At 49.4% G+C, this 24,760-nt stretch overlaps 1 protein-coding gene across 1 annotated transcript in view; it reads right to left on the bottom strand.

The window, feature by feature from the left end:
* LOC135217394 (F-box/LRR-repeat protein 15-like) overlaps positions 1–24,760 on the bottom strand; it is a gene marked incomplete in the record, with an annotated part of 33,451 nt that overhangs the window by 8,006 nt on the left and 685 nt on the right. Inside the window, 1 exon segment of the mRNA XM_064253236.1 lies at positions 9,405–9,622. Coding sequence (XP_064109306.1) covers positions 9,405–9,622 — 218 coding nt within the window.

The raw sequence follows: 24,760 nt of genomic DNA, 5'->3' as shown, positions 1-24,760 counted from the left end.
CTGTACTAAAGAAATAACCCCTTATCATGTACAAACACACTTCTTAGCTCATACCATCAAGAATTTTCAGTGGGCCAACTGGCTAATGCCATTTTTTAAGGACAGGACTTTGACATTCATACCACTTAATAAGGTGACTTGAGAAATCTCCAAACCACATATGATTTTCGCCTCTGACCTTCGGTTTTGTGATGCCATGGTGATTTATCCCGAAAATAACCATTTTTCACATTCTATCTCCTCCCTTGATATTTAATATTAAGACCTGGGATTACTACCATATATAGATCTGATGTAGACCTCCAATCAAAGAGAGTTATTTTTCTAAAAGTCAAATTTTTGCTACAAAAATGAGAAAAAAGGTGTTCACTTGATTGTTTTATAATATCTTTCTAAGTTATATACCAAATTTCAGTGCATTAGCTTTAAAACTAGGGGAGAAGATAGAATTTGAAGGTCAATAAGTATAGTTTTGAGATATAAGCGTTCAGTTTTTTCTTTTATTTTTACAATGAGTGTTAATAAATAATGATTATTATGAATTTTATATTTCTTTTTGGGTATTAATAAACTAAAACTATGTTATTTATCATAATTTAATCATAAATGAAGATCCCTTTGCTCATAGATCATAGTCTGGATCACTGCGTCAGGGGAGACAGGGCACTCTTTCCTACTCAACTCTCCCTCCTTCACTAATTCATCTTATTAGAGCGAATTTTCTTCTTCTGTATGTTAGCGAGATGTTTTCTTTGTCTTTTCCTCTTTGGCATGATGAAATTCTTGCCAAAACAAAGATAAAAACACGTAAAAGCAAGAGAATGTCAGAGATGAAATTCAAATGTCTATCTACTCTCTTTCTACAAAGACAATGTTAATAAATCATGATTATTATGAATTTCATATTCCTTTTTGAGAATTAATAAACCAAACTGTTATTTATCATAAATGAAGATCCCTTTGCTCAAAGACATAGCCTGGGGCACTTCCCTCTTCACCAACTACGCTAATATCGTGGATATTATAACATTCTGAACTCATACTAGAACAAATTTTTGTATTCTGTATGTTAGCAAGATGTTTTGCTTGTCTTTTCCTCTTTGGCATGATGAAATTCTTGCCGAAACAAAGATAAACAGACGTAAAAGCAAGCGAATGTCAGAGGTGAAACTTGAATGTGTACCCTCAATCATGTTTCTGCTCGCACTGAAGGGTGGTAAGCTTCCCTCCTGTGACTCATGGAATCTCTACAATAATTTGACAATAATTATCAAAATTTACAATAACAGAAGAAATATTGCAATTTCTTGTACGGATCAATGTTTTTGGCTTACTGAGTTATGTTTACTAATTACCCTCTAACTATGAAAGTAAAAGGAATTTTGATGAAATATGGAGTTTTCATATTAATACTAATACTATTGTAATACCTACCTGAACACCTGAATTAGCACTAGTCACCTGACCAGCCAGAAACAACACCCCACAAACTTACCCACACTTGAGTAAAATTTTAACTGCCAGCGTACCATGCTGCAGGTAAACATTGTTACCAAGTCACCTGTCCACGGTTAGCAACACTGCCGCCAGCAACCGGCCAACAGTGACTACTTATGTCAATTGCTAATCGTTAATCATTTGACGAGGGGAGGAGGTTGGGTGTCATTCAGGTAGGTATTACAATATTTGTTTTAATATGAAAACTCTTTATTGCAATTAGCCCGATTTACAACATTTAAATGGAGGTGGGCTCACTCATTGTTTCAGCCTGACCAACCGATGTACACTGGTATAAACTCATTAAACTATTACCTTGGATTCATATCATTAACTCACCTTCAATCAATGCTCAGGCGAGAAATGGAAGGAACGAGTACCTCAACGTTAGTCTGATCAGTCTAAGTCTTGTCTTGGTCACGTCTAACTTCCCATGAAGTATCAAACTTCTCATGTGTGGAGGGGAACTAAACACCTCACATGTGGCTGTATAGCCTCCCATGTATAGAGGATAAGTCCCAAGGGCAGATCCTTCCTGGAGCCTCCCACGTGGTATCATATACCTCTCATGATTTTGTGGAACTGAACATCTGCCATGTGGCTGTTAGCCTCCCATGTACAGAGAATAAGTTCCAAGGCCAGATCTCTCCTGACGTCTACTGAAGGCGAGTGATGAATCCAGAAGTTGCGATGAGGGAGCTGAGCCACTGCAAAAGAACATACTTAACAATGATTGTACACCAAACCCAGACATAACCCATGAAAAATAGACAGAATCTACAAAAAACGATAAATTAATAAAACTACTACCTCCCCTACTGAACCCGAGCTAATTGCCAACTATCGTAACACTGAATTAGCCGCTACGAACAGCACTAGCGAGTAACCCCCTTCTGAAATGAACTTTACATCTCTCAGGTAGAAAGAAGTGAATACCGAAACTGATTTCCAAGATGCCGCTTCTAAAATCCTGCTTACTGAGAAATTCCTCAGGAAGGCCGATGACATCGCTATACTCCTGATACTAAGCGCTCTAGGGCATGGAACATCGTTCTCTGAAATTGTCTCTGGGAAGGGATTGGGAAATTACTTCCCTTAAGAAAAAACTAATCGCATTTTTCAATAGCAGTCTTGAGGGATTCCTGGGCGAAATAAATTGAAAGTGTGCAACAGGTAATATTTAAGTGCTCGCACTGGGCACAGACGCATCTTGGCCACATCACCTCCGATGAAATCCTCAAGAGATGAAACCTTAAACTCTCTTGGAAGGGGGTTAGTTTCTAACTCTGACTTTGCCACAAATTCCGGAAGATACGAGAGATACAAATCCTTCCCCACAAACAAAATTGATCTCAAGACAGCTTGAATTTCCCCCACTTTTTAGCCGTAGCCAGCGATATGAAAAATAAAACTTTCTTTGTAAGCTCTCATAAGGACAAGTTCTCCAGAGGTTCAAAGGCTTATGAGCTCAATAATTTTAGAACATCTGCTAAATCCCACGGAGGGGCCCGAAGTGGAACGATCAGGCATTCAATCTTAAAAGATCTGAGACAATCATGAAGGACTCTATACTATTAGAAAACTCTGGTAAATGAAACCTAAAGGTGCTAGCTAACATGGATCTGTAGACTGTGATAACAGAGTAAGAGAAAGATTTGGATTTTCTGAGGAAAAGAAGAAAATCCGCCACTTTTGCTTTTGTAGGACAAGAAATACTATGCAGAAGCTGAATTGGTGTTGTACAGTACATCGCCCACCTTACCTAGTATAACTTCCTTGTTGACTTCCTCAGGCACATAGAAAGTTGTCGAGCCACTCCTTTCGAAAGACTGGAACCTCGGGCTGCTCGCTACAGTCTCCATGCAGCTAGGTTGAGCACCGGAAGGTTCTTGTGGTAATGATGAAAATGAGGCTGTTTAAGAAGATCCTTCCCTCGTGGCAGGAGGATCGGAGGTTCGGACAGCAATTCCAAGAGATCCGGGAAAAGGTCTTTGAGGCCAAAACGGAGCAATTAGGGTCATCTCCGTATTCTTGCGCCAAACGAAGGGAAGGCATATACGTACGTGTAGATTGTCCTACGGGTGGAGCATACCATCCATCCTGCAAGACATAGGGTCTGCTACTGGAGAGAAATATACCAGGAGACAATAGTTCAACTTTGTGGCAAACAGATCCGCCGTGTCTTGCCACCTCCTTAACAGCAATTGGACTGCCTCTTGCTCTAATGCCCATTCGCTTCCTCAGACTTCTTTCGAATGGCTCAGCACATCTGCTAAGACGTTGAGCTTTTCCACAATGAACTGCAGAAGTAATGAGGTCTTGCGGCTTTCGCACCAACGTAAGATTCTCAGCATGATGATGTTTCGAGTTGATGACCCTGTACCTTCCTCTCTCTTTAGGTAAGCTAGTGCCGTGGCGTTGTCTGAAAAGAGTGCCACGACTTTCCCCCGGACTTGATCTTTGAAGCTTAATAAAGCCTCCTCTATGGCTCTTAATTCTCAGAAATTTATTGACTCCTCACAATCCGAAACTCTCCAAAGGCCCTCGGCCTGAGCTTTCTCCAGGGTTGCACCCCAACCCTGATTCGAGGCATCTAAATACAGATGGATGTCTGGAATCGGGAGGGTAAGACTTACGCCGGTGGTCAGATGAGCCTCTTCTGACCACCAAGGAAGATCCTCGAGGCAGGAATTGTCCCAGATTATCACTGTGTTCTCTTCCCAAAAGTCCCAGCGATTCCTGAGACGTACCTGCAGAGAACGCATCCGGGGACGAGAGCCTGGAACTAGAAGGGACAGAGATGACATCTTTCCCAGAAGACTTCTCAATTCTTTTGAAAGTTGTGCTTTGTCCAAGAGGAAGAGCTCAATTTGACTCACAATCGACTGCACTCATTCTCGAGTCGGGAAAGCCTTCAAAAGAGGCCTCTGAATCTCCACGCCGAGATAGGTAATAGTCTGAGAAGGGGACAGAGAACTCTTCATCATATTGATACGAATCCGCAATGTCTCGCAGAGCTTTAGAAGGAAGTTCCTTGCTCTTAGAGCCTCCTCCCTGGAAGAGGCTTGAATAAGCCAATCGTCCAGGTATCTCCTCATGCAGAAGCCCTGACGATACATGATAGCAGAAACAGGAGCCATCACCCTCGTGAACACCTGAGGTGCTGTGGTTAGTCCAAAACAGAGGACTTTGAACTGGAAGGTTCCCCGAGGACCTGAGAAACAAAGGAATCTCCGAGATTCCAGATGTATGGGATCTTGGAAATATGCATCCTTGAGGTCCACTGACACCATCCAGTCGTGTTTTCGGACTGACCTCAGCACCAACTGAGTCATTTCCATACGAAACTTCATGGAAACAATGAAATGGCTCAGGCCCGAAAGATCTATGATGGGCCTCCAAGAACCATCCGCCTTGGAGGTTACGAAGATTTGGCTGTAAAAGCCAGAAGTGGGGGGACTAGTTCTAACACTCCCTTGTCCCTGGCAGAACCGGGGACGTACATCTGAAGGTGGACCAGTTGTGAGGTGAGGGGTGGCCTCGACTCGAAGGGCAGTAAGTATCCCTCCTGAAGAACATCCACTACCGAAGTCTCGGCTCTGTAGCACTGCCAAGTTGCCCAATGGCTCGCCAGGCAACCCCCACCCCCCCACCACTTCCACCAGTAGTTGAGGGTGAACGCTGTCCCTAGCATTTCCCTCTCTTCCCCTTCTGCTTAGCCCCTTTACTGCGAAAAAAGGAGGCTTGAGAGGAGGGCTGACGCTCACTTCTCAAAACGAAAGAGGAAGGCTGGGTCTTACCTCGCGCTACCCTCAACGGTGCTGACATCTCAGAAGCGGAGGAAGCGCTAGCCAAGCTCCAAGGCTTGGCCGCAGTGGAACAAGACTGCCCAGAAGTCTTCGTAACTGCCTGGTGTACTAAGCGGTCACTGTCCTCAGCTCTCCGCTTTTCTAAAGCAGTGTCCACCATCTCTCCGGGGAAGAGAGAGGAGGAACCCAGCAACAGTCCATTGCGTAGACCCAACGTCACCTCTCGACCGGCCGCTCTGGTTACGTGAGTCAGGACTGCGTCCCGTCTCCTTAAAACCAGGTTGGCCCACAGGTTGGCCGTCTGGATGGCGAGGTAGGAGATGCCCTACCTCCAGACTGGCAGAGTCTCCCGAATGCCGAGTCTTTCTCCATAGGTCCCGAGGAGGCTGCGACTCTGGATACCGTGAGGGACTACAGATCCAGTCAGGAGACAGCCTGGAAAGCTGCCACAGCAGTGGATTCCAGGGCAGATGCCTCTTGCTGTGAGAACCAGAAGTTCTCAGACAACAGGTGATGAAGAGGCACTCCAGGCGTTAGACGAGCTATCTCCGGGTCAACCTGCTTGGTCGGCAACGGGTCTACCGAAGGCACGTAGAAGCGCCGCTGACGAGGCAGAGGGGGGTGAGCAGCTTGTCCGACCTGCTGGACCTGAGTGAGTCCTCTTGTCCAGGGACACTCTGGGTTCCTTCTTAGGACCCCAGAACGACTCCAACCTCGACGGAGGGTCAGAGGGAGCAACCACCAATCCTTCCCCGAGGTCGTTGTGCTGATGAATCGGTGCAATGACCTCTGCAAAGGACCTCTGTATCTCAGGGGTGATCGCGTCCTGGGGCAATGGACCATCAGATCCATCCAGGCCAATCACTTTCTGAGACACTCTTCCTTCTGGAGGAAGAACCTCGCCAGACCCCTCGTGGTCTCCTCCAACCACTCGAGCCTACAATCTGTTCAATCCTAGGACCGAGCCAAGCTCGTAGGCTCTCATGGCCGGACCGTAGGGAACGCACTCCTCACGGTCACTCCTGTTCGCCTCACTCCTCCCGGTGTAGCATGAGGAGGTTGAAGGGACAGTTGAGGAAAACCTGACGCTCCTACCCTGCCTACCAACAGAACCGGCAGGCTGGGAGGACTGCAGGCGATTGCCAAAAGCGGTGGCAATCAAGCTGCAGGTCTGGACCAGCGATCTCCCTGTGGAGAAGTGCTGGACCGAGGACGGTAGCGTCGGCCTCACGCGTCGGGGGAGCTGCTACCGGCCGTGCAAGCCGTCCGGTCTCGGTGGGAGCGACGGTCGGGTGACTGGTAGCGTCCGCTAACGCGGCGAGAGTGAGCACCGTCCTCACGACGTGCCACGGTCCCAGAAGCAGCCGAGGCTGTTCCTGGTGACCTGGGGGACCTCTTCCCAGCCTCGACACGTGGACAGTCTGGTGAGACCGTCACATCAACCCTGGGAACCGGTCGATTGCTGCGTGAGCGATTGCCGGTCTGGCTAGTCACCTGAGCATTTACCATTCTTCCGCTCTGTGCCTGAATCCTGACGGTGAGCACGCTCTGTCATCTGGTTCCTGGCTGCACGATCACCAGTAGGTGACAATACATTCACTGACGCTCCCTCGCGAGCGGCCGAGATGGTTCCCAGTCAGGAGGTAGAAGCTCTGGAGTCGGGAGCAGAGGTACTCCACGGTCCCCGTCTTCTTCTTCCCTGAGGAAGGAGAGACGGGCCCTGTTCCCGGAGGAACGGGAGGACCAGCGGAAGACCCACCTGTCCCACCGGAGCGAGACAGACCCTTAAAAGTCTCTGAGCGAGATTTCTTTGGGCGGGGGGGGGGGGGGGGGGGGGGGCCAAGCAACCTTCTTCCTTGGCTGGGGGCCTTGGAAGTCGAAGGGGAAGAGGCGGCAGAAGACGACGACGAAGACGAAGAAGACGACGATAACTTCCTCTTCTTCTTGGACTTCTTCACCAGCTTCCTCAGGACAGCGGACAGGTCTCCCATCCAGGCTGGAGCTGGGGCGGTTGCGGTAGCAACAGGGCCCAACTCCACCTGGCCGGAAGGACCTGCAGGTTAAAGGGGGGGGGGGGGGGGGGGCAGTTCCTGTTTGCTCAAAGAGGGAAGGATCCCACCCTGAGTAGACAAAAGACCCCAAGTACAACTCAAGGTCTGGGTGTCACCCTCCTTCCTCTGCACTCGACAAATCAAGCGAAGAGGCGGAGAGGGACACATCCCCCAAAGGGGAGAGAGCCATACATGGGAGCAGATGAGGAAGGAGAAAAGAAGATGACATGTCAGTCACCAGAGGCGTCAAGGGAGAGCTTTCCAATGATGCCTTGGCAGCTCTACGTGGTTTCTTCCTCTTCTCGTACAACTCCCACTGCTCCTCCAACCAAGAGAGACAAACATCACAAGTTAAGGACCGAGAGCATTCACGCCCTTGGCACCTAGTACACAAAGGATGAGGGTCCACTGCATTGTTGGACCTGATACCCCCACACTTATGGCCTCCCACTCCAGGGCACACTCTCCGCTTGGATGGGGGACGAGGGGGCTTTTCCGATTCGTGGGACTACATGTTATGTTCAGGGATGCACTTCCACAAATAATGAAAACAAAAATAATCCAGAGTATTTACAATCACTTCCACACTAAGTATTCTAACAGAAACAGGTTGAAAGGTAAGCAGCTTTGATAATCTCACAACAGAGGCGGGCAGAGAGGCGAGCACACGTCTTCACCCGACGGCAGTGGAAAGCAAACTGATATGTTTACCTCCAGTCGGGCAGGACTCCTGACCATCGGTCAAGCAGTTCCTGCCAAACTACCTTGTTAGTAAATCTTACAACCGGTCCAGCTGGCGCTGAATAGTAATTCCTTATGTAAGGGACTGATGGTTTGTATAATGTGTCGAAACAGCTCTGGATCCAATGGGGATCCTAACCTAGCAGGACTAAATAAAAGATCTGAAGGCAACTGCCCTTGGAACCATGCCTCTCCTAACTTATCCCTAATACTCTTAGTTGTCTGCATCATTCCTATTTCTGATTTCATTTTCAGACTTACATTTCAGGGGAATAAGGGAATTCTGCTGCGGACACTGGCTGCTCCTCACCAGGGGGAACAGTATTTCCTACCCTTTCGGTTTTTGGATCTCCATGACCCCTGGCACCCGTCAGGGTTGGTTCTGGAACAGGCAGGGGAGCTGGAAGAGAGCGGTTAGTAAATTATTCCCTGTTACTAACTTTCTTCTCGTCTTGCATACTTGATGTCAACCTATCCTCTAACTTATTATACAATACTGACTCTAAATCACTAGCTTCCTCTACCTTGGGTTGAGTCCCTGAAGCTACCCTACCTTTACTCTTTGTAGCAAGAGCTTTTCTATGCTTAATATAAGCCTGCATCTAATCCGTAGACCAGTCCCTACAATTGTCACATCTACGACCCATATTACACTGAATCTTCCTACACGAAATACACAAGGAATGTCGATCGTATTTTAGTGTACTCATCCTCCGTTTGCAGGCGGAACAGGAGCGATGAGTTGCTGCATCTTCGCTAGGATGGTCTGGAGGAATCTTAGCCGGAGGAGGATTCTTTGCAGTTGAGTCCACTATCATCAATGAAGCAGAGGAAAGCCAAAAGGCAAAATCCAAAACAAGCTAAAGGCATGAACAATCTCATCCAATAACGCAGTAGGGGCTCAGGCTGTGACCAAAGGTTCACACACTGCAAGAAACATCTTGACAAGCGAGCGAACAAAAAGCAATTGACGTAAGTAGTCACCGTCGGCCGGTTACTGGCGGCAGCATTGCCAACTATGGACAGGTGACTCGGTAACAATGTTTACCTGCAGCATCGGTAATGCCGGCAGTTAAAATTTGACCTAAGTGTGGGTAAGCTTGTGGGGTGTTGTTCGGGCTGGTCAGGTGACCAGGGCTAATTCAGGTGTTCAGGTGGTGTATTGCAATATTTTGTATACACATTCTCCATTGCCATATGATAGTCCTCGAATTTTATCATGAGTGCGTTTTTTGCCCTATTCCCCCATATATAAGGGTACCCTTAAATGCAAGAAATTAACATTCAAGAAAAAATCAAACCATACCTTTTGGAATACTTCATTCGTCATTTTACATTTTGACAAATCTAAATTAGTACATGAAGCCATGTAGTGGATGTGAAGTTCGCGAAATCCTTGACAAACACTCCGTAAACGACAGAGGTCCCAAGCAGATAACCTTGGAAATATATGTCGGAAAATAACATCATCCCAGGGCAAATCAGTAAGCTGCAATGATTCCTTTTTTCTCTCTCCTCCTTCCACTGTGAACAAAGAAAAAAAACAATAACAGTAACATGGAACTTAACAAAATCACAAGTTTTTGGAGTAGTACTAAATTGTATTTTTCCTAACTACACAAACCTGAGGTCCTTTACACAAGGAATTACTATTCAGCGCCAGCTGAACCGGTCGTAAGATTTACTAACAAGGTAGTTCGGCAGTAACTTCTTATCCGATGGTTGGGAGTCTCGCCCGACTGGAGGTAAACATATCACTTTGCTTTAGGCCCAGGAACAGAGTGAGGGGTGGCAAGAGGTGGGACTATATGTAAAGGACCTCAGGTTTGTATAGTTAGGAAAAATACAATTTACTTCCAAAATTTTTTATTTGTTCCGACACGTTATACAAACCCCTGGTCCTTTACATAAGGAAGATTCACTTACTGGTGGGTGGAATCTGAGTCTTGTGAACAGACCGGTGTTCGCCCAACCAGGGTTCCCTCCCTGGTTGTAAGAACAGAGGGAGGGAACCTAGCCTCTGTCCAACTGATCGGAGTGTGCACTACAAGATCAGTGGTCAGACCTCTGGACCAATTCATAAGAGGGAGGCAAGCGTACCTCTTATGAATAGCAAGCAAGAACTAGGTCCTGAGTAAGAAGCCAAATAAGTATTGGATTTGTTTCTTACTGGTGTAAACTTCCCCACTAGCTAGGGAAGGGATGGATAAACGCTTCTATCCCTAATGAAAAGGATAGAATGGAGCTTGGTTATGTAGCTTACGTGCATCATTGTCCTGTCCAGCGTTGCGACGACCGCTACCCTCTGCCTGCAGGGAGAGGGAAGAAATGAGGAGGAAGAGGAGCCAGTTACTCTCTCATTCACTCTCTATTCATGCAGTATCACAAGGACGAGATGCTAACTTGTCCTGTAAAGGAGCCAGTTACTCTCTCATTCACTCTCTATTCATGCAGTATCACAAGGACGAGATGCTAACTTGTCCTGTAAAGGAGCTGGGTAAGCTACATAAATTGTTGAGCAGCCACCACGGGTCCCAAGGAAAGGTGTCCAAGGACCTGTGGGCACTATCCCGAAGGTAGAAGTAGGTGAAGGTGGTCTGGTTGGACCACACCCCTGCCTTCAGCACCTGTGCAACGGACAAGTTCTCGCAGAATGCATGGGTTGGACCAATGCCACTTAACTTCGTGGGCTCTCGGTCAAAAGGTACTGGTGTCGGCACTCCTGTCTGAGTCGTACTCTTTCCTGATTACCTCATGAAGTCAGAAAGAAACAGTGTTCTTGGACATTTCTTCTGGGTCACCCCGGTGCTAGCGAAGAGGCATCGACACTCAGGCTTGAGGTGTCGAGTTCTTCAGGTAGCACCGTAGCACCCTCACAGGACAAGCAGCATCTCTTCCGCATCATATCGATTAAGTCTTCTAGGGAGGGGATCATGAAGGACTCAAACCTGGCGTCAGGGACCGAAGAGTTCTGAGTCTTCGCTACGAAATCTGGGACGAAATCAAGCGTAACTGATCTCCATCCCCTCGAGTATTTAACATCGAAGGAAGACCGTGAAGTTCTCCTACTCTCTTCACCGCTGCCAGGGCCAGCAGAAAGATGGTCTTGAGGGTCAGATCCCTGTCTGACGACTCCCGGAGAGGCTCATAGGGTCTATGAGTCAAACTCCTTAAGACAAGAGTCACATCCCACCCCAGGGGCCTGAGTTCCCTGGGTGGGCAAGACCTCTCGAAGCTCCTCATTAGGAGAGATACGTATTTCCATGGAGGGGGAAATATCAACTCCTCGCAGTTTAAGGACTAGGGCCAGGGTGGTGCTGTATCCTTGACTTCGGAAACAGAGAGGAGCTTCTCTCGGCAAAGAAAGATGAGGAGATCTGCTACCTGCTGAAGCGTGGCTCTGAGCGTAGAGAGACCCCGTCTACGACACCAACCACAGAAGACGGACTACTTTCCCTGGTATACTGCTGCAAAGGACTGTCTGAGGTATCCAGCCATCTCTGTTGCTGCTCGGCGAGAAGACCTCTCGCTCGCAGAGATGGTGGATAACCCCCAGCCATGAAGACACAGGGATGAACTGCCTGGTGGTACCGTTCTACATGCGGTTGACACAGCAGGTTGCATCACGGGGGAATCTCTCATGGTGCCCCTGAGAGAAGAGCCAGCAGGTCCGGAAACCAAATGGCCTGAGGCAAGGCCATTTGGGTGCCACCAGAATCATCCTAAGATTGCTGGTGACCAGCACCCTGCTGATCACCTTGTGAATCGGGCAGAACTGGGGAAAGACGTAGACTACGAGCTTGGCCACGGATGTTGGAACATGTCCTCTGCAACTACCCATGGGTCCAGCACAACTGAGGAGAAAACCTGAAGTTTTCTGTTGTGCTGGGTGGCGAACAGATCCACTACTGGAAGCCCCCACAGGTCAAAGAGCCTTTAATAATCTCACGACAGAGGCGGGCAGAGAGGCGAGCACACGTCTTCACCCGACGGCAGTGGAAAGCAAAGTGATATGTTTACCTCCAGTCAGGTGGGACTCCCGACCATCAGACAAGCAGTTACTGCCGAACTACCTTGTTAGTAAATCTTACGACCGGTCCAGCTGGCGCTGAATACTAGTAATTCCTTATGTAAAGGACCAAGGGTTTGTATAATGTGTCAGAACAAACAAACATTGTATGCCAGAAAATAACATCATCCCAGGGCAAATCAGTAAGCTGCAATGATTCCTTTTTACTTTCTCTTCCTTCCACTGCAAACAAAGGAAAAAACAATAACAGAAACATGGAACTTAACAAAACAAACACTGTACTTTATGTTTTATTTGGAATAGAGGTAAGCAATAAGGGTCACCTATCCTATTACCATAATCCTGGTAGATCAGTTCCTAATACAAATTTGAATAAGCATACTGTAACTATACAAACTTCTACAAATAATTTTTGTGGATGTAAAGATTTTCCTGATTTTAATTACAGATAACTGTACAATTGATTTTTACAACATCAGGACAAAGTTTATCGATATAATGTTAAAAACAGGCAAAAGTAAATTATTGCAAAAGAATATGTAAAGAGTCCTCTTTAGTTGTATGTTTAGTGCTTTACTCATATTGTAAAACAATGAATACTGCCCCATCATTAAAGAAGTAGGAAGTATAAAATAATATAATGATAAAATATCACAATTTTTGGAAGTAAATTGTATTTTTCCTAACTCTACAAACCTGAGGTCCTTTACATAAGGAATTACTTACGGCGTGGCTGGAATTATGGCCATTAAAACTTGAACAAGGTGGTTAGGCTGTAACTACTGTGTGGCACGCTAGCCTGCCCGGATGTAAACACTCCACTTTGCCTTTCGGCCCAGGTTCAGATTGAGGGGTGGCATGAGGTGGACATATACATAGAGTACCTCAGGTTTGTATAGTTAGGAAAAATACAATTTACTTCCAAAAATTGTGATTTGTTCCTACACAATATATAAACCCTCGGTTCTTTACATAAGGAAGACTCACTGATTGGTGGGAGGAATGTGAGTGAGCCTCTAGAACAGACTGGAGTTCTACACACCTAGGCTACTCCTCCTGGTCGTAAGAGCGAGGAGGAGTGCCCTGCCTATGACAACTTGATCGGAGTATAGGAGCTGCATGATCAAGAGTCAGACTTCTGGGCCTTTTCGAAATGTGTGAGGAATCGTGACTCATCCGAAAAAGGGATGTTAAGAGTATTTGGCATCGGAGACATTAATGCAAAGTTCTGGGAAGGGTTTGCATTATTGTCAGTCTCCTTCCTCCCCTTGCTAGAGGAAGGAGTGGGATTGCTTCTATGATTCTGATAAGAAACATAAAAAGGATGCTTATGTATAAGCTTACCGCATCAATCGTCCATCCAGCCAGTGTGAGTTCGAGTCCTATCCTCAACCCGAAGGAAGAGGAGTGGAAGGACGAGGTGTAGAAGGGGGAGGGAGCCAGTCACTTTCGCATCCTTACCTCTACAACTGCACACCATGGACGAGATGCAACTTGTCCTCTTGAGGGAGCTGGGTAAGCAAACACATCTTGCAAGCATCCACCACTGGTCCAAGGAAATGAGGTTCCAAGGACCTGTGGGCAGGCCTGAAGGGAAAGATAGATATGGTCGCAATGACCTTATCCATCTTCCTGTCCGACATATTCTTCGGAGTGATGACCACTGGGCTATCCAACTGCAGCGAAGTCTCTCACGGTCTCGTAATATCTGCAGTGGATAAAGACACTGACACTCTATAGTGGGTGTCGATCCTTATGGGTACAGCAACACGCCAATAGGACAATGTAATGACTGATCTGGATCAACCGATACAAAGTCCACAGCGTAGCTCATGATGGTCTCGGACTCTTCAACAGCTGCCGACTGACTACACTCGGTGTGACCGTGTGAGGCGAGCAGTCATGCATCAGAGATGTAGTCATGTGACACTCGCCTTTTGAAGGGTTATGCCGAGAAACCATACAAATCGTCTATCTTGTTGCCACCGATGTTTGGAGACGAGATGATGATTTTCTCAAGGCATGTGCCCATCAGACAAAAGTCAATTGCCTTCTAGAGACTGAGGTCCCTGATGGCAAGACAGAAGCTCTCACAGTAGTTGAATCTCAACTAAGGAGAAACAATACTATGTGCCAGTGAAAGACTAAGGTGATTTAGGTGAATGGAGACCTACATCTTCACAGCTGAACGTAGAAAAAGTCCCGTCGATGACACTAACCAGTGAAGACGGCTTTAATCCCTGTTGTTTTACCGAGGACTGAAAACGCTAAACCGCTACTTCGTTGCTGTTCGGTGAGAAGTCGGAGTTGCAATGAAAGTGGAGCGATTTTCAGTAATGAAAACACAGGAATTGTACTGCCTGAAGAACCGCTTCTTATGGGCTGGATCAGGGAGGACATTCCTATACGTACTTGGAAGTAGAGCTGGCAGAGCGGGAACAGGCGAGGTCTTCCGTTATCATCTACAATTCGGGGTGAACAAAGAATAATTGCACACCTACGAATTACGAAATGTATTTAGAAGACAAACTCAGATGTCTGAAGAAATAATTTTGTGTCATCGCAGCGGCAGGTGTGAATGAAGCGGAAGACTAGGCTACAGACATCTGTTACCGTGAGGTAAACAGAAAGATGATAACGAGTCTAGTGAGATAACTCTGTCTGAAAATTCTCGCAACGGCAAAGGCGATGCAGTAAAGATGGTCATACACGTATGCGAGAATTCCAACCAACCTGAGACCTAAGTCTGTGATTGCCGGGCAGAGATTCGATTCGGTAGTCAATCATCGCAGAGGACGAGAGACAATAGCCGACCGAACAATCTCAGAGAGCCAGCTGGTACTGGGCTGCGGCAGGCAGAGCTGGTAGGCAGCCCATACACCGCTAGCTATCGCTCACTTGTCATCCTGAGTTGCCAGGTAATCCATTCCAAGAAGGAATGCGTTCAGGGGGGGGCTCTTCTGAGCCTCGCTACATGAACGGTCTGGTGGGAACATCACGTCAACCCAGGGTACCGGGCGATCTCTGCAAGAGCGATCGCCAGTCTGGCGAGAGTCACCTGAGCGACTCTTACCATCCTTCCACTCCGTGCCTGGGTCCTGACATGGTGAGCATACTCAGCAGCCTGGACCTTGGCTGTACGGTCACCCACGGTGACGCTCGCAAGCGAGAAGCCAAGACAGTTCCCAGTCCGGAGGTGGAACCTCTGGAGCTGGGGAAGAGTTGACAGGCCCTGTTCCCAGAGGAAAGGGAGGACCAGTGGAAGACCCACCTATCTCACTGGAGCGAGACAGACCCTTAGAAGTCTCTGTGCGAGACTTCTTAGGGGGAGGGGGGAAGGCCACCTTCTTCTTCCTTGGCTGGGGGGCCTTGGAAGTCGAAGGGGAAGAGGCGGTAGAAGACAACGACGACACCTTCCTCTTCTTCCTGGACTTCCTCTTCACCAGTTCCTCAGGACAACCGACAGATCCTCCATCCAGGACAGAGTTGGGGCAGTTGCGGTAGTAACACGGCCCAACTGCACCTATCCAGAGGGACCTGCGGGAGCAGCAGTGTAGAGAACGCTTCCTCGAGGGGGGGTTACAAAACTCTAACCTGGCAGGTGAAGCATCTGCCACCATTGAGACTGGTCACGCGACCGTCGTCTGGGTGGGGCTAAGCGTGCACCTGACAGGAGACAGCCGATACCGTCCTCTGAACCTTCCAAGTCCTCGTTGAGGCCAAAACCTCTTTGAAAAGACAAAAGACAATTAAAAGAGGGCTGGATGGGCCGCCTCCACCGGTCTCTGCGTGCACAGACCCACAGGAACGTCACGTCAACCCTGGGTACCAGATGATCGCTGCAAGAGCGATCGCTGGTCTGGTGAGTCACCTAAACGACTCTTACCATCCTTCCACTTTGTGCCTGGGTCCTGACACGGTGAGCGTACTCACCACTCTGGACCTTGGCTGCACGGGACCATACACTCGGTGACGCTCGCAAGCAAGCAGCCAAGACGGTTCCCAGTCCGGAGGTGGAACCTATGGAGCCGGGAGAGGAGGTATCAGCGGTGGCTGGTACCTCCATGGTCCCAGTCTTCTTCTTCCCTGAGGAAGGAGAGTCGGGCCCCGGAACGGAATAACGGGAGGACCAGCGGGAGACCCACCTGGCTCACCGGAGCAAGACAGGCCCTTAGAAGTCCCGTGACGAGACTTCTTAGCGGGGGGGGGGGGGGAGAGGAGACCACCTTCTCTTCTACGTCAAAGTCTTAAAAGTTGAAAGGGTGGAGACATGAAAAAATAATGATCTCGAAGAGGAGGATGACAACACTTGATGAGCTCTCTTCCTCTTCGATTCCTCCAAATTCTGCCAGACTTCTACCATCAGGAGTAGATAAACATCACAGGGCAGCGCGAAAGATTCGTCCAGTAACATAACTCCAGGGTAGTAGTGGTAAATGAATATGATTATCAGCAGGGGATCAGAACACATACTCGAGGATCGGTATCGCAACATTCTACGAGTCACAGGTACAATTCCAAGGTTAGGATAACCACTGTTAGTCTGTAAAATAAGGAAAAAATAATTAAAGTAATAAGGATACTCCTCACGCATCCAAGGGCACCGCCCTCCGAAGTGAGAGGAGATCCCCCAAACATCAACACCACACGCCCCTTCTTCTACCTTCTTCCGATAGTAAGTGAAAAGATGAAAGAGAAGAGAAATTACCATAAAAACAAACAAGGACAAACCTTTGAAGTTCCCCTCTGTAATTCCCAACATAAGCGTAATTTTCGGATGAATACATGTCTCGTTACGGGATCAATATCACTCACGTTAAATACATGTCTCATCCTCACGTTAAATACATATCTCGTCCTCATGCAGGTCTGGACCAGTGTTAAAGGGTGAAAGAATATACCAATTTGTCGAAAATTGTATTTTTCCTAACTATACAAACCTGAGGTCCTTTAACAATAGGAATGTAACTTGCGGCAGCTGGAACCGGTCGTAAGCTTCGAACAAGGGAGTTCGGTAGTTAACTGCTTGTCTGACAGTCAGCGCACCACACAAGTGGGAGGTGAAGAATCACTTTGCTTTAGGCCCAGGAAAAAACAGAGTGAGGGTGGCATGAGGTGGGACTATGTGTAAAGGACCTTAGGTTTGTATAGTTAGGAAAAATACAATTTTCGACAAATTGTTATTTGTTCCGATACGTAATACAAACCATCAGTCCTTTAACAATAGGAAGACTCACTTCTTGGTGGGTGGAATCTGAGTCAATGAACAGACTGATGTTCGTCCAACCTTGGTTCTCTCCCTGGTTGTAAGAGCAGAGGGAGGGATCCTAGCCTCTGCCCAATGATCGGGGTATGTACCGCAGGATCAATGGTCAGACCTCTGGACCCAAGTTATAAGAGAGAGGCCAGCATACCTCTTAAAACTAGCAAGCAAGAACTTGTTCCTATTGCAAGAGCCAATATGAAGTCATGGGTTTGTCTCTTGTTAGCTTCCAGTCCCCCTACCCCCTTGTTAGGGGGAGTGGTGGATAAATGCTCCTATCCCTAATGAAAGGGATAGGATGGAGCTCGGTCGGGTAGCTTACCTGCATCGGCCTCCTGTTCCAGCGTGGTGATGACCGCGTCCCTCTGCCCACAGGTAGAGAGGGAGAAAGAGATGAGGAAGAGAAGCCAGTCACACTCTCATTCACTCATCCATTCATGCAGTCACACAAGGATGCGATGCTGTTCTGTCCGCTCGGGTGCTGGGTAGACTACACAACCTGTTGAGCAGCCACCACGGGTCCCCAGGAAAAAGTGTCCAAGGACCTGTGGGAATATCCCGAAGGTAGGAGGTGAAGGTGGTCTGGTTGGCCCAGACCCCTGCCTTCAGGACCTGTGCCACAGAGAAGTTCCGCAAGGGACGGACCAATACCTCCGACTTCGTGGGCTCTCGGACGAAGGGTACAGATGTCGTCGCTACCATCAGCTTCATACGCCCTCCTGATCACCTCACGCAGTCAGAAAGAAAGAGTGTTCTTGGATACTTCTTTCTTGGTCACCCCGGTGCTAACGAAGAGGCGTCGACACTCAGGCCTGAGGTGTCGAGTTCTCTTCAGATAGCGCCATAGCGCCCTCACGGGAAAAAGCAGCATCTCATCCGCATCGTTGTCGGTGAAGTCCTTTAGGGAGGGGATTGTGAATGACTCGAACCGGTCGTCAGGGAACGAAGGATTATGAGTCTTCACTACGAAGTTCGCGACGAAATCGAGCGTCACAGAACCCCATCCCCTGGAATGCTAAACGTTGAAGGATAGACCATGAAGTTCCCTTACTCTCTTCGCTGATGCCAGGGCCAGCAAGAAGAGGGTCTTGAGGGTCATATCCCTGTCTGACGACTCTCGGAGTGGCTCGAAGGGACTTCGAGTCAGACTCCTAAGGACGAGAGTCACGTCCCACCCCGGGGGCCTTAGTTCCCTGGGTGGGCAAGACCTCTAGAAGTTCCTCATCAGAAGGGAGATCTCTAACAAGTTCGAGATATGTATCCACTCCCCTCATTTTCAGGACTAGGGCCAAGGCGGCCCTGTATCCTTTGACTGTGGGGACGGAGAGGAGCTTCTCTCGGCGAAGAAAAACGATGAAATCCGCTACGTGCTGAAGAGTGGCTCTGAGAGGAGAAAGACCCTGTCTACGACACCAACCACAGAAGACAGCCCACTTTCCCTGGTACACAGCTGCAGAGGACTGTCTGATGTATCCAGCCATCTCTGTTGCTGCTCGGCGAGAAAAGCCTCTCGCTCGCAAGAGATGGTGGATAACAGCCAGCCGTGAAGATGAAGGGACTGGACTGACTGGTGGTACCGTTCTATGTGTGGCTGGCAGAGGAGGTTGTGCCAAGGGGGAATCTCTCTCGGTGCTTCCACGAGCAGAGCCAGCAGGTCCGGATACCAAATGGCATGAGGCCATTTGGGAGCCACCAGGATCATTCGGAGATTCGGGGTGACCAGCACTCTGCTGATCACCTTGCGAATCAGACAGAACGGGGGGAAAGGCATAGACGAAGAGGTTGTCCCACGGGTGTTGAAGAGCGTCCTCTGCAGCTGTCCATGGGTCCGGCACAGCCAAGTAGAAAACCTGAAGTTTTCTGTTGTGCCAGGTGGCGAACAGATCTACGACTGGATGCCCCCACAGGTTGAAGAGCCTTCCACCGCGTCTGAGTGTAGTGACCATTCGGTCCCTATCACCTGATCCCAACGGCTGAGCTTGTCTGCTACTACATTCCTCTTCCCTGGAATGTAGCGGGTTGACAGCTCTACTGAGTGAGCCACGGCCCACTCGTGCACCTACAACGTCAACTGGTTCAACTGGAGGGACACTAGGCCCCCCTGTTTGTTGACGTATGCCACTACTGTGGTGTTCTCGCACATCAACACCACCAAGTGTGTCCTGGAACTCTTGTAGAGCGAGAGACGCTGCCTTGAGCTCCAGTACGTTAATGTGAAGGTGCTTGTCTTGATGATCCCACACGCCTGCAGTCAGCAACTTCTCCAGGTGTGTGCCCCATCCCTCGGTTGACGCGTCTGAAAACAGCAACATCTCCGGGGGGGAGCGCGGAGAGGCATTCCTCTTACGAGGTTACTGTCGTCCAGCCTCCAGGCTAAGTCCCTTAGCCTCTGCTGGAGAGACCGCAGGTGAAGACGCCTGTGAGGGACTAACTTCTCGAGTAACGACAGGTGGCCGATCACGACCTGCCAATGCTGAGCTGGCTGTTCCTGCCTCCCTGAATCTGCTGATCCGTGAGTCTGCGGGGAAGACTCGCCCTGCTACCGTATTGATCAGCATACCCAGGTACTTCATCCTCTGCTTGGGCTCGAGATCTGACTTCTCGAAGTTTACCACGATCCCCAGATTGCGGCAGAACTCGAGAAGCTGATCCCTGTCCCGTAGCAACTGCGAGCAGGAGCTCGCCAGGACTAACCAGTCGTCGAGATACCTCAGAAGACGTATCCCTAACGAGTGGGCCCAAGCAAACACCAGAGTGAACACTCGCGTGAACACCTGTGGGGCAGTTGAGAGACCGAAGCAAAGTGCCCTGAATTGGTACACCCTCCCGTCGAAGATGAAGCGGAAGTACTTCCTGGAGGATTGATGAACGGGTATCTGGAAATACGCGTCCTTCAAGTCCACCGAAAGCATGAAGTCGTTCTCCCTCATGGAGTCGAGCACGGAGCGTGCCGTCTCCATCATGAACCAAGACTGGCGAACGAATCGGTTCAGGGGAGAGAGATCTATCACCGGGCGCCAGCCCCCCGAAGTCTTCTCCACCAGGAAAAGATGGCTGTAGAAGCCCGATGACCGATCCCTGACGATCTCCACAGCTCCTTTGCTCAGCATGGCTTGGACTTCTTGCCGAAGTGCTACGTCATTGGATGAACCGGAAACGTCTGAAGGTGGACCGGGTTGGAGGTGAGGGGTGGCCGAGACTCGAAGGGTAGTAGATACCACTCCTGAAGGACGTCTACTATCCAGGTCTTTGCTCCGTAGCGCTGCCATGTTGCCCAATGGCTCGCCAGGCACCCCCCCACTTCCAGCAGCAGGTGAGGGGGAACGCCATCCCTAGCATTTCCCACCTCTCTTCGACTTCTTCCCAGCTCCCCTCGTGAGAAGGAGGGCTAGGAGGAGGGGCTGGTGACAGTCGCTCCTTGAAGAAGTCGAAGGCAGAGTCTTTCGACGATGCGATCGTCTTGGCCGCAGAGGAAGCGCTAGCCAAACTCTTGGGCTTGGACGACCTGCCAGACCGTAGCGAACCCTCCTGTCCAGAGACGAGAGGTCCACCTGGCCCAGCACCAAGTCAGCCAGAGCAGATCGCAGCAGACCCACCGTCGTCCTGGGTTCCTTCTTAGGACCCCAGAACAACTCGAGCCTGGACGTAGGCTCAGAAGGCGGGAGCTGCGATCCTTCCCCGAGGTCATTGTGCTGACGAATCAGCGCAATAACCTCAGAAAACGACCTCTGGATCTCGGGAGTGACTGCGTCTTGCGGAGACGGACCCTCAAGTCCCTCTAGCAAGAACGCCTCCCGAGATCCTCCTCCTTCAGAAGGAGGAACCGCAACAGACCCCTCCCGGTCTCCTCCGGCCACTTGCGCGTACGATCTGGTCAGTCCTAAGACCGTGCCAGGTTCATAGGGCATCGTGGTGGGACCGTGAGGAGCGCGCTCCCCACGATCACTCCGGTTCGCCTCACTCTTCCTGGTGTAACCCGAGGAAGTTGAAGGGATCGGAGAGGAAGACCTGACGCTCCCCCCTCGCCCATTGGCAGGACCGGTGTGCTTGGGGGGCTGCAGGCGATCGCCAACCCGCGGTGGCAATCGAGCAGCAGGCCTGGTCGCGCGGCTCTCCGGGGGAGAGCGGCTGGACCAAGAACAGTGGCTCCGGTCCAGAGCGTCAGAAGAGCTGCTACAGGTCCCCCTACCCGTCCAGTCCCGGGCGGGAGCGGCAGTCAGGGGACCGGCAGAGTCCGCTGTCGTGGTGGGAGCGGGGCCTGTCCTCACGGCGCATCATGCCGCTGGGACCAGCTGAAACCAGTCCCAGCAACCGAGGGGACCTCTTCCTTGCCTCAGCCTGCAGCCGGTCTGGGACCGTCGCGTCAACCCTGGGTACCAGCGGATCGCCACGAGAGCAATCCCTGGTCTGGCGGGAGTCACCTGAGCAGCTCTCACCAGTCTTCCGTTCCGTGCCTCGGTCCTGGTGCCGAGCGAACTCGGAAGCCTGAGCCTTGGCTGCACGGTCACCCGAGGGTGACCGTACACCCGGTACCTCTCGCAAACGAGAGGCCGAGACGGAACCTGATGTAGCGGCAGAGCCCCTAGCACCAGGTGAGGAGGTACCGGTGTTAGCCGGTACCCCTCTGGTCCCCGTCTTCTTCTTCCTTGCAGAAGGAGAGACAGGCCCCGCTCCCGAAGGAGCGGGAGGACCAACGGAAGACCCCCCGTCACACCGGAGTGAGAGGCCCTTAGAAGTTCCCGAAGGAGACTTCTTAGGGGGGGAGGAGGCGACCTTCTTCTTCCTCGGCTGTGAAGCCTTAGAAGTCGAAGGGGAAGAGGCGGCAGCAGACGACGACGAAGAAGACGATGAAGACGACAACGACACCTTCCTCCTCTTCCTCGTCTGCACGTGTCCGGAAGGACCAGCAACTGGAGCAGCAACACCACAGGCAGGAACGACATCAGCAGGGGTTGGTCCAGGGATGGCAGGTACGGCAGGAACGGCAGGTGCGGCAGGAAGCAGGGCAGCGGCCAGAGACATCCTGGGTACTGGCGGCAGGTCCAGAGGCGAGCTCATGGGGCACCGGAAGTCGGGGGCTGAGGCGAGAGCGGCGAACCCCGGCGCCGGTGTCACGACTCTCCTCTGAATACCTGGAAGCATGGGGTCGAGACGGTGGTGGTAGTGGTGGTTACCAGACCGTGCGTTACCGGTGCAGAGCCACTCGCCAGGTGATGCAACAGCCCCCGAACACTCGGTGTCCCCTGGAGACCCAGCGAGAACCAAACCTGGCCGAGGTCGTCACCCACGGCAGGCACACCTGAGGAGGCAAAGGTTGGGTTAGTAGGGGAGGGTTCCCCCTCTCCAGGGGGGGGACAATTCCCACCCCGAGCGAACGGAAGACCCCGAGTACAACTGAATGTTTGGGGTATCCCGCCCCCTCCTCTAAGCTCGACGGATCGGGCGAAGAGAAGGAGCGAGAAACCCCCCCAAAGGGGAAGGAGCCATACATGGGAGTTGAGATGGAGGAAGGAAAGAAGACGACGTTTCCGTGACCAGGGGAGTAGCCGGAGAACTTTCCAATGACTCCCTGGCAGGCTTACGTCGCTTCCTCCTCCCCTCATATCGCGCCCACTGCTCCTCCGACCACAAACAACAAATATCACAGGGCTCGGTGCGAGAGCATTCGCGCCCCCGACACCGAGCACACAATTCAAGAGGGTCAACCTCAGGAAACGAGCGGAAGGCCCCACACTTACGGCCCTCCACACCAGGGCATAGTCTGCGGCTGATGGGGGGGCGTGGGGAACTCTCCAACTCACGAGAATCCATAATAATAGCAAAAATACAAAATGCACAAGTACTCACAGTATTTTGACACAAGCACACTAGTATTAGAGAGCAAACCAAAGATTTGAAGATCCAAAGCATACGACGAAAGGCGGGCAGAGAGAAGCGGAGAACACGTCTGTCACCCAGTGCTGCCGAAAGCAAAGTGGTTCTTCACCTCCCAGTCGCGCGGTGCGCTGACTGTCGGACAAGCAGTTAACCACCGAACTCCCTTGTTCGAAGCTTACGACTGGTTCCAGCTGCCGCAAGTTACATTCCTATTGTTAAAGGACCAATGGTTTGTATTGCGTATTGGAACAAGTGGAATGTTTACCTCCAGTCGGGTGGGACTCCCGACCATCGGACAAGCAGTTACTACTGAACTACCTTGTCAGAAATCTTATGACCGGTCCAGCTGGCGCTGTAAGTAAATTCCCTATGTAACGGACCGAGGATTTGTATTACGTGTCAGAACAAATTTGTATTAAGAAGAAACAGCCAGCTGAAAACTTGGATAAAGAAAATCTCTTCATCTGAGTTGTACTGCACTGTAATTAATGGACTGGAAAAGGAGGTTACTAAATTAATAACAATGAAATCTTTTAAATTAAAAGGAGAAAGAGTACCTTCTATCTCTAATGGCAAAGCTTCATTTTAATGAACTCTATTAGACTAAAGTATGTATTGAAAGGGAAACACCATGTGTAATCGCTAAAAAAAAGAAGGGGTACTGTACAATAAGATGAATAGGGAGCTTAAAGATGTAACTATGCTACAGGGATACGTAGATATTAAATATTTAAAGAGGATTTCCTTGTGCTACACATAAAACAAATGTAACTAGGCCCTATTGCAGTAGAATACATAATTATAGGCTACATAATATTAGGTACTTTATAAAACAGATCAGTGGGGAACTTTCATGCTGAAATATTATTAATACAGGAATCTGTAATACCTATGCTATGCCCTAGAATTGGTTAAGACAGGATGCAAATCCTTTATAGGCCCTCTTTAGTAAAAGTTGTAAAAGGTCATTCATAACAATTTTTTCATCCCAAAAGCCAAGAAGCTGTTTAGCCCAGGCCATCTCTTGTTGGGTAAGAAACTGTTTCTTTAGGCTAATTGTTTACCACTGTTATTACCTATTCTGAAACTGGTGGAAGACTGCTTTTAAGGCATTTTCTGCGTGATTCTGATGAATAATTCATTTATTTTCAATTGGTTTTTAAACCATACAGCCTACATACTAGGATTTCCCAGTGGGAGTCCCAATAGGTAGTAGCTACCTACTAAGTAAACCTTATTGGTATACCTAGGTAGGTAGTACTACAACAAAGGAAGGTTAACCAAGCATTTCTGTGGGACAGAGAAATAAATATAGTAAAATCCATTAAAATCACAAAATATACCTACCTAGTTAGTATAAGTACCTACTAGGTAGGTACTACCTATATATACCTAGTAGGTACTTCGTAGTATAATTACGATACCATACTCAACTGTTTTTGGATGAATAGGCTAACAACAGGTCAAGTTTACTTTTTTTCATGGCAACCTA

The sequence above is a fragment of the Macrobrachium nipponense genome, chromosome 7, assembly GCF_015104395.2.
Source record: "Macrobrachium nipponense isolate FS-2020 chromosome 7, ASM1510439v2, whole genome shotgun sequence".
In the NCBI taxonomy this organism is placed as follows: Eukaryota; Metazoa; Arthropoda; class Malacostraca; order Decapoda; family Palaemonidae; genus Macrobrachium; species Macrobrachium nipponense.
Note: the sequence above shows the minus strand (reverse complement) of the source record. Positions and strands in the feature narration are given on the sequence as shown.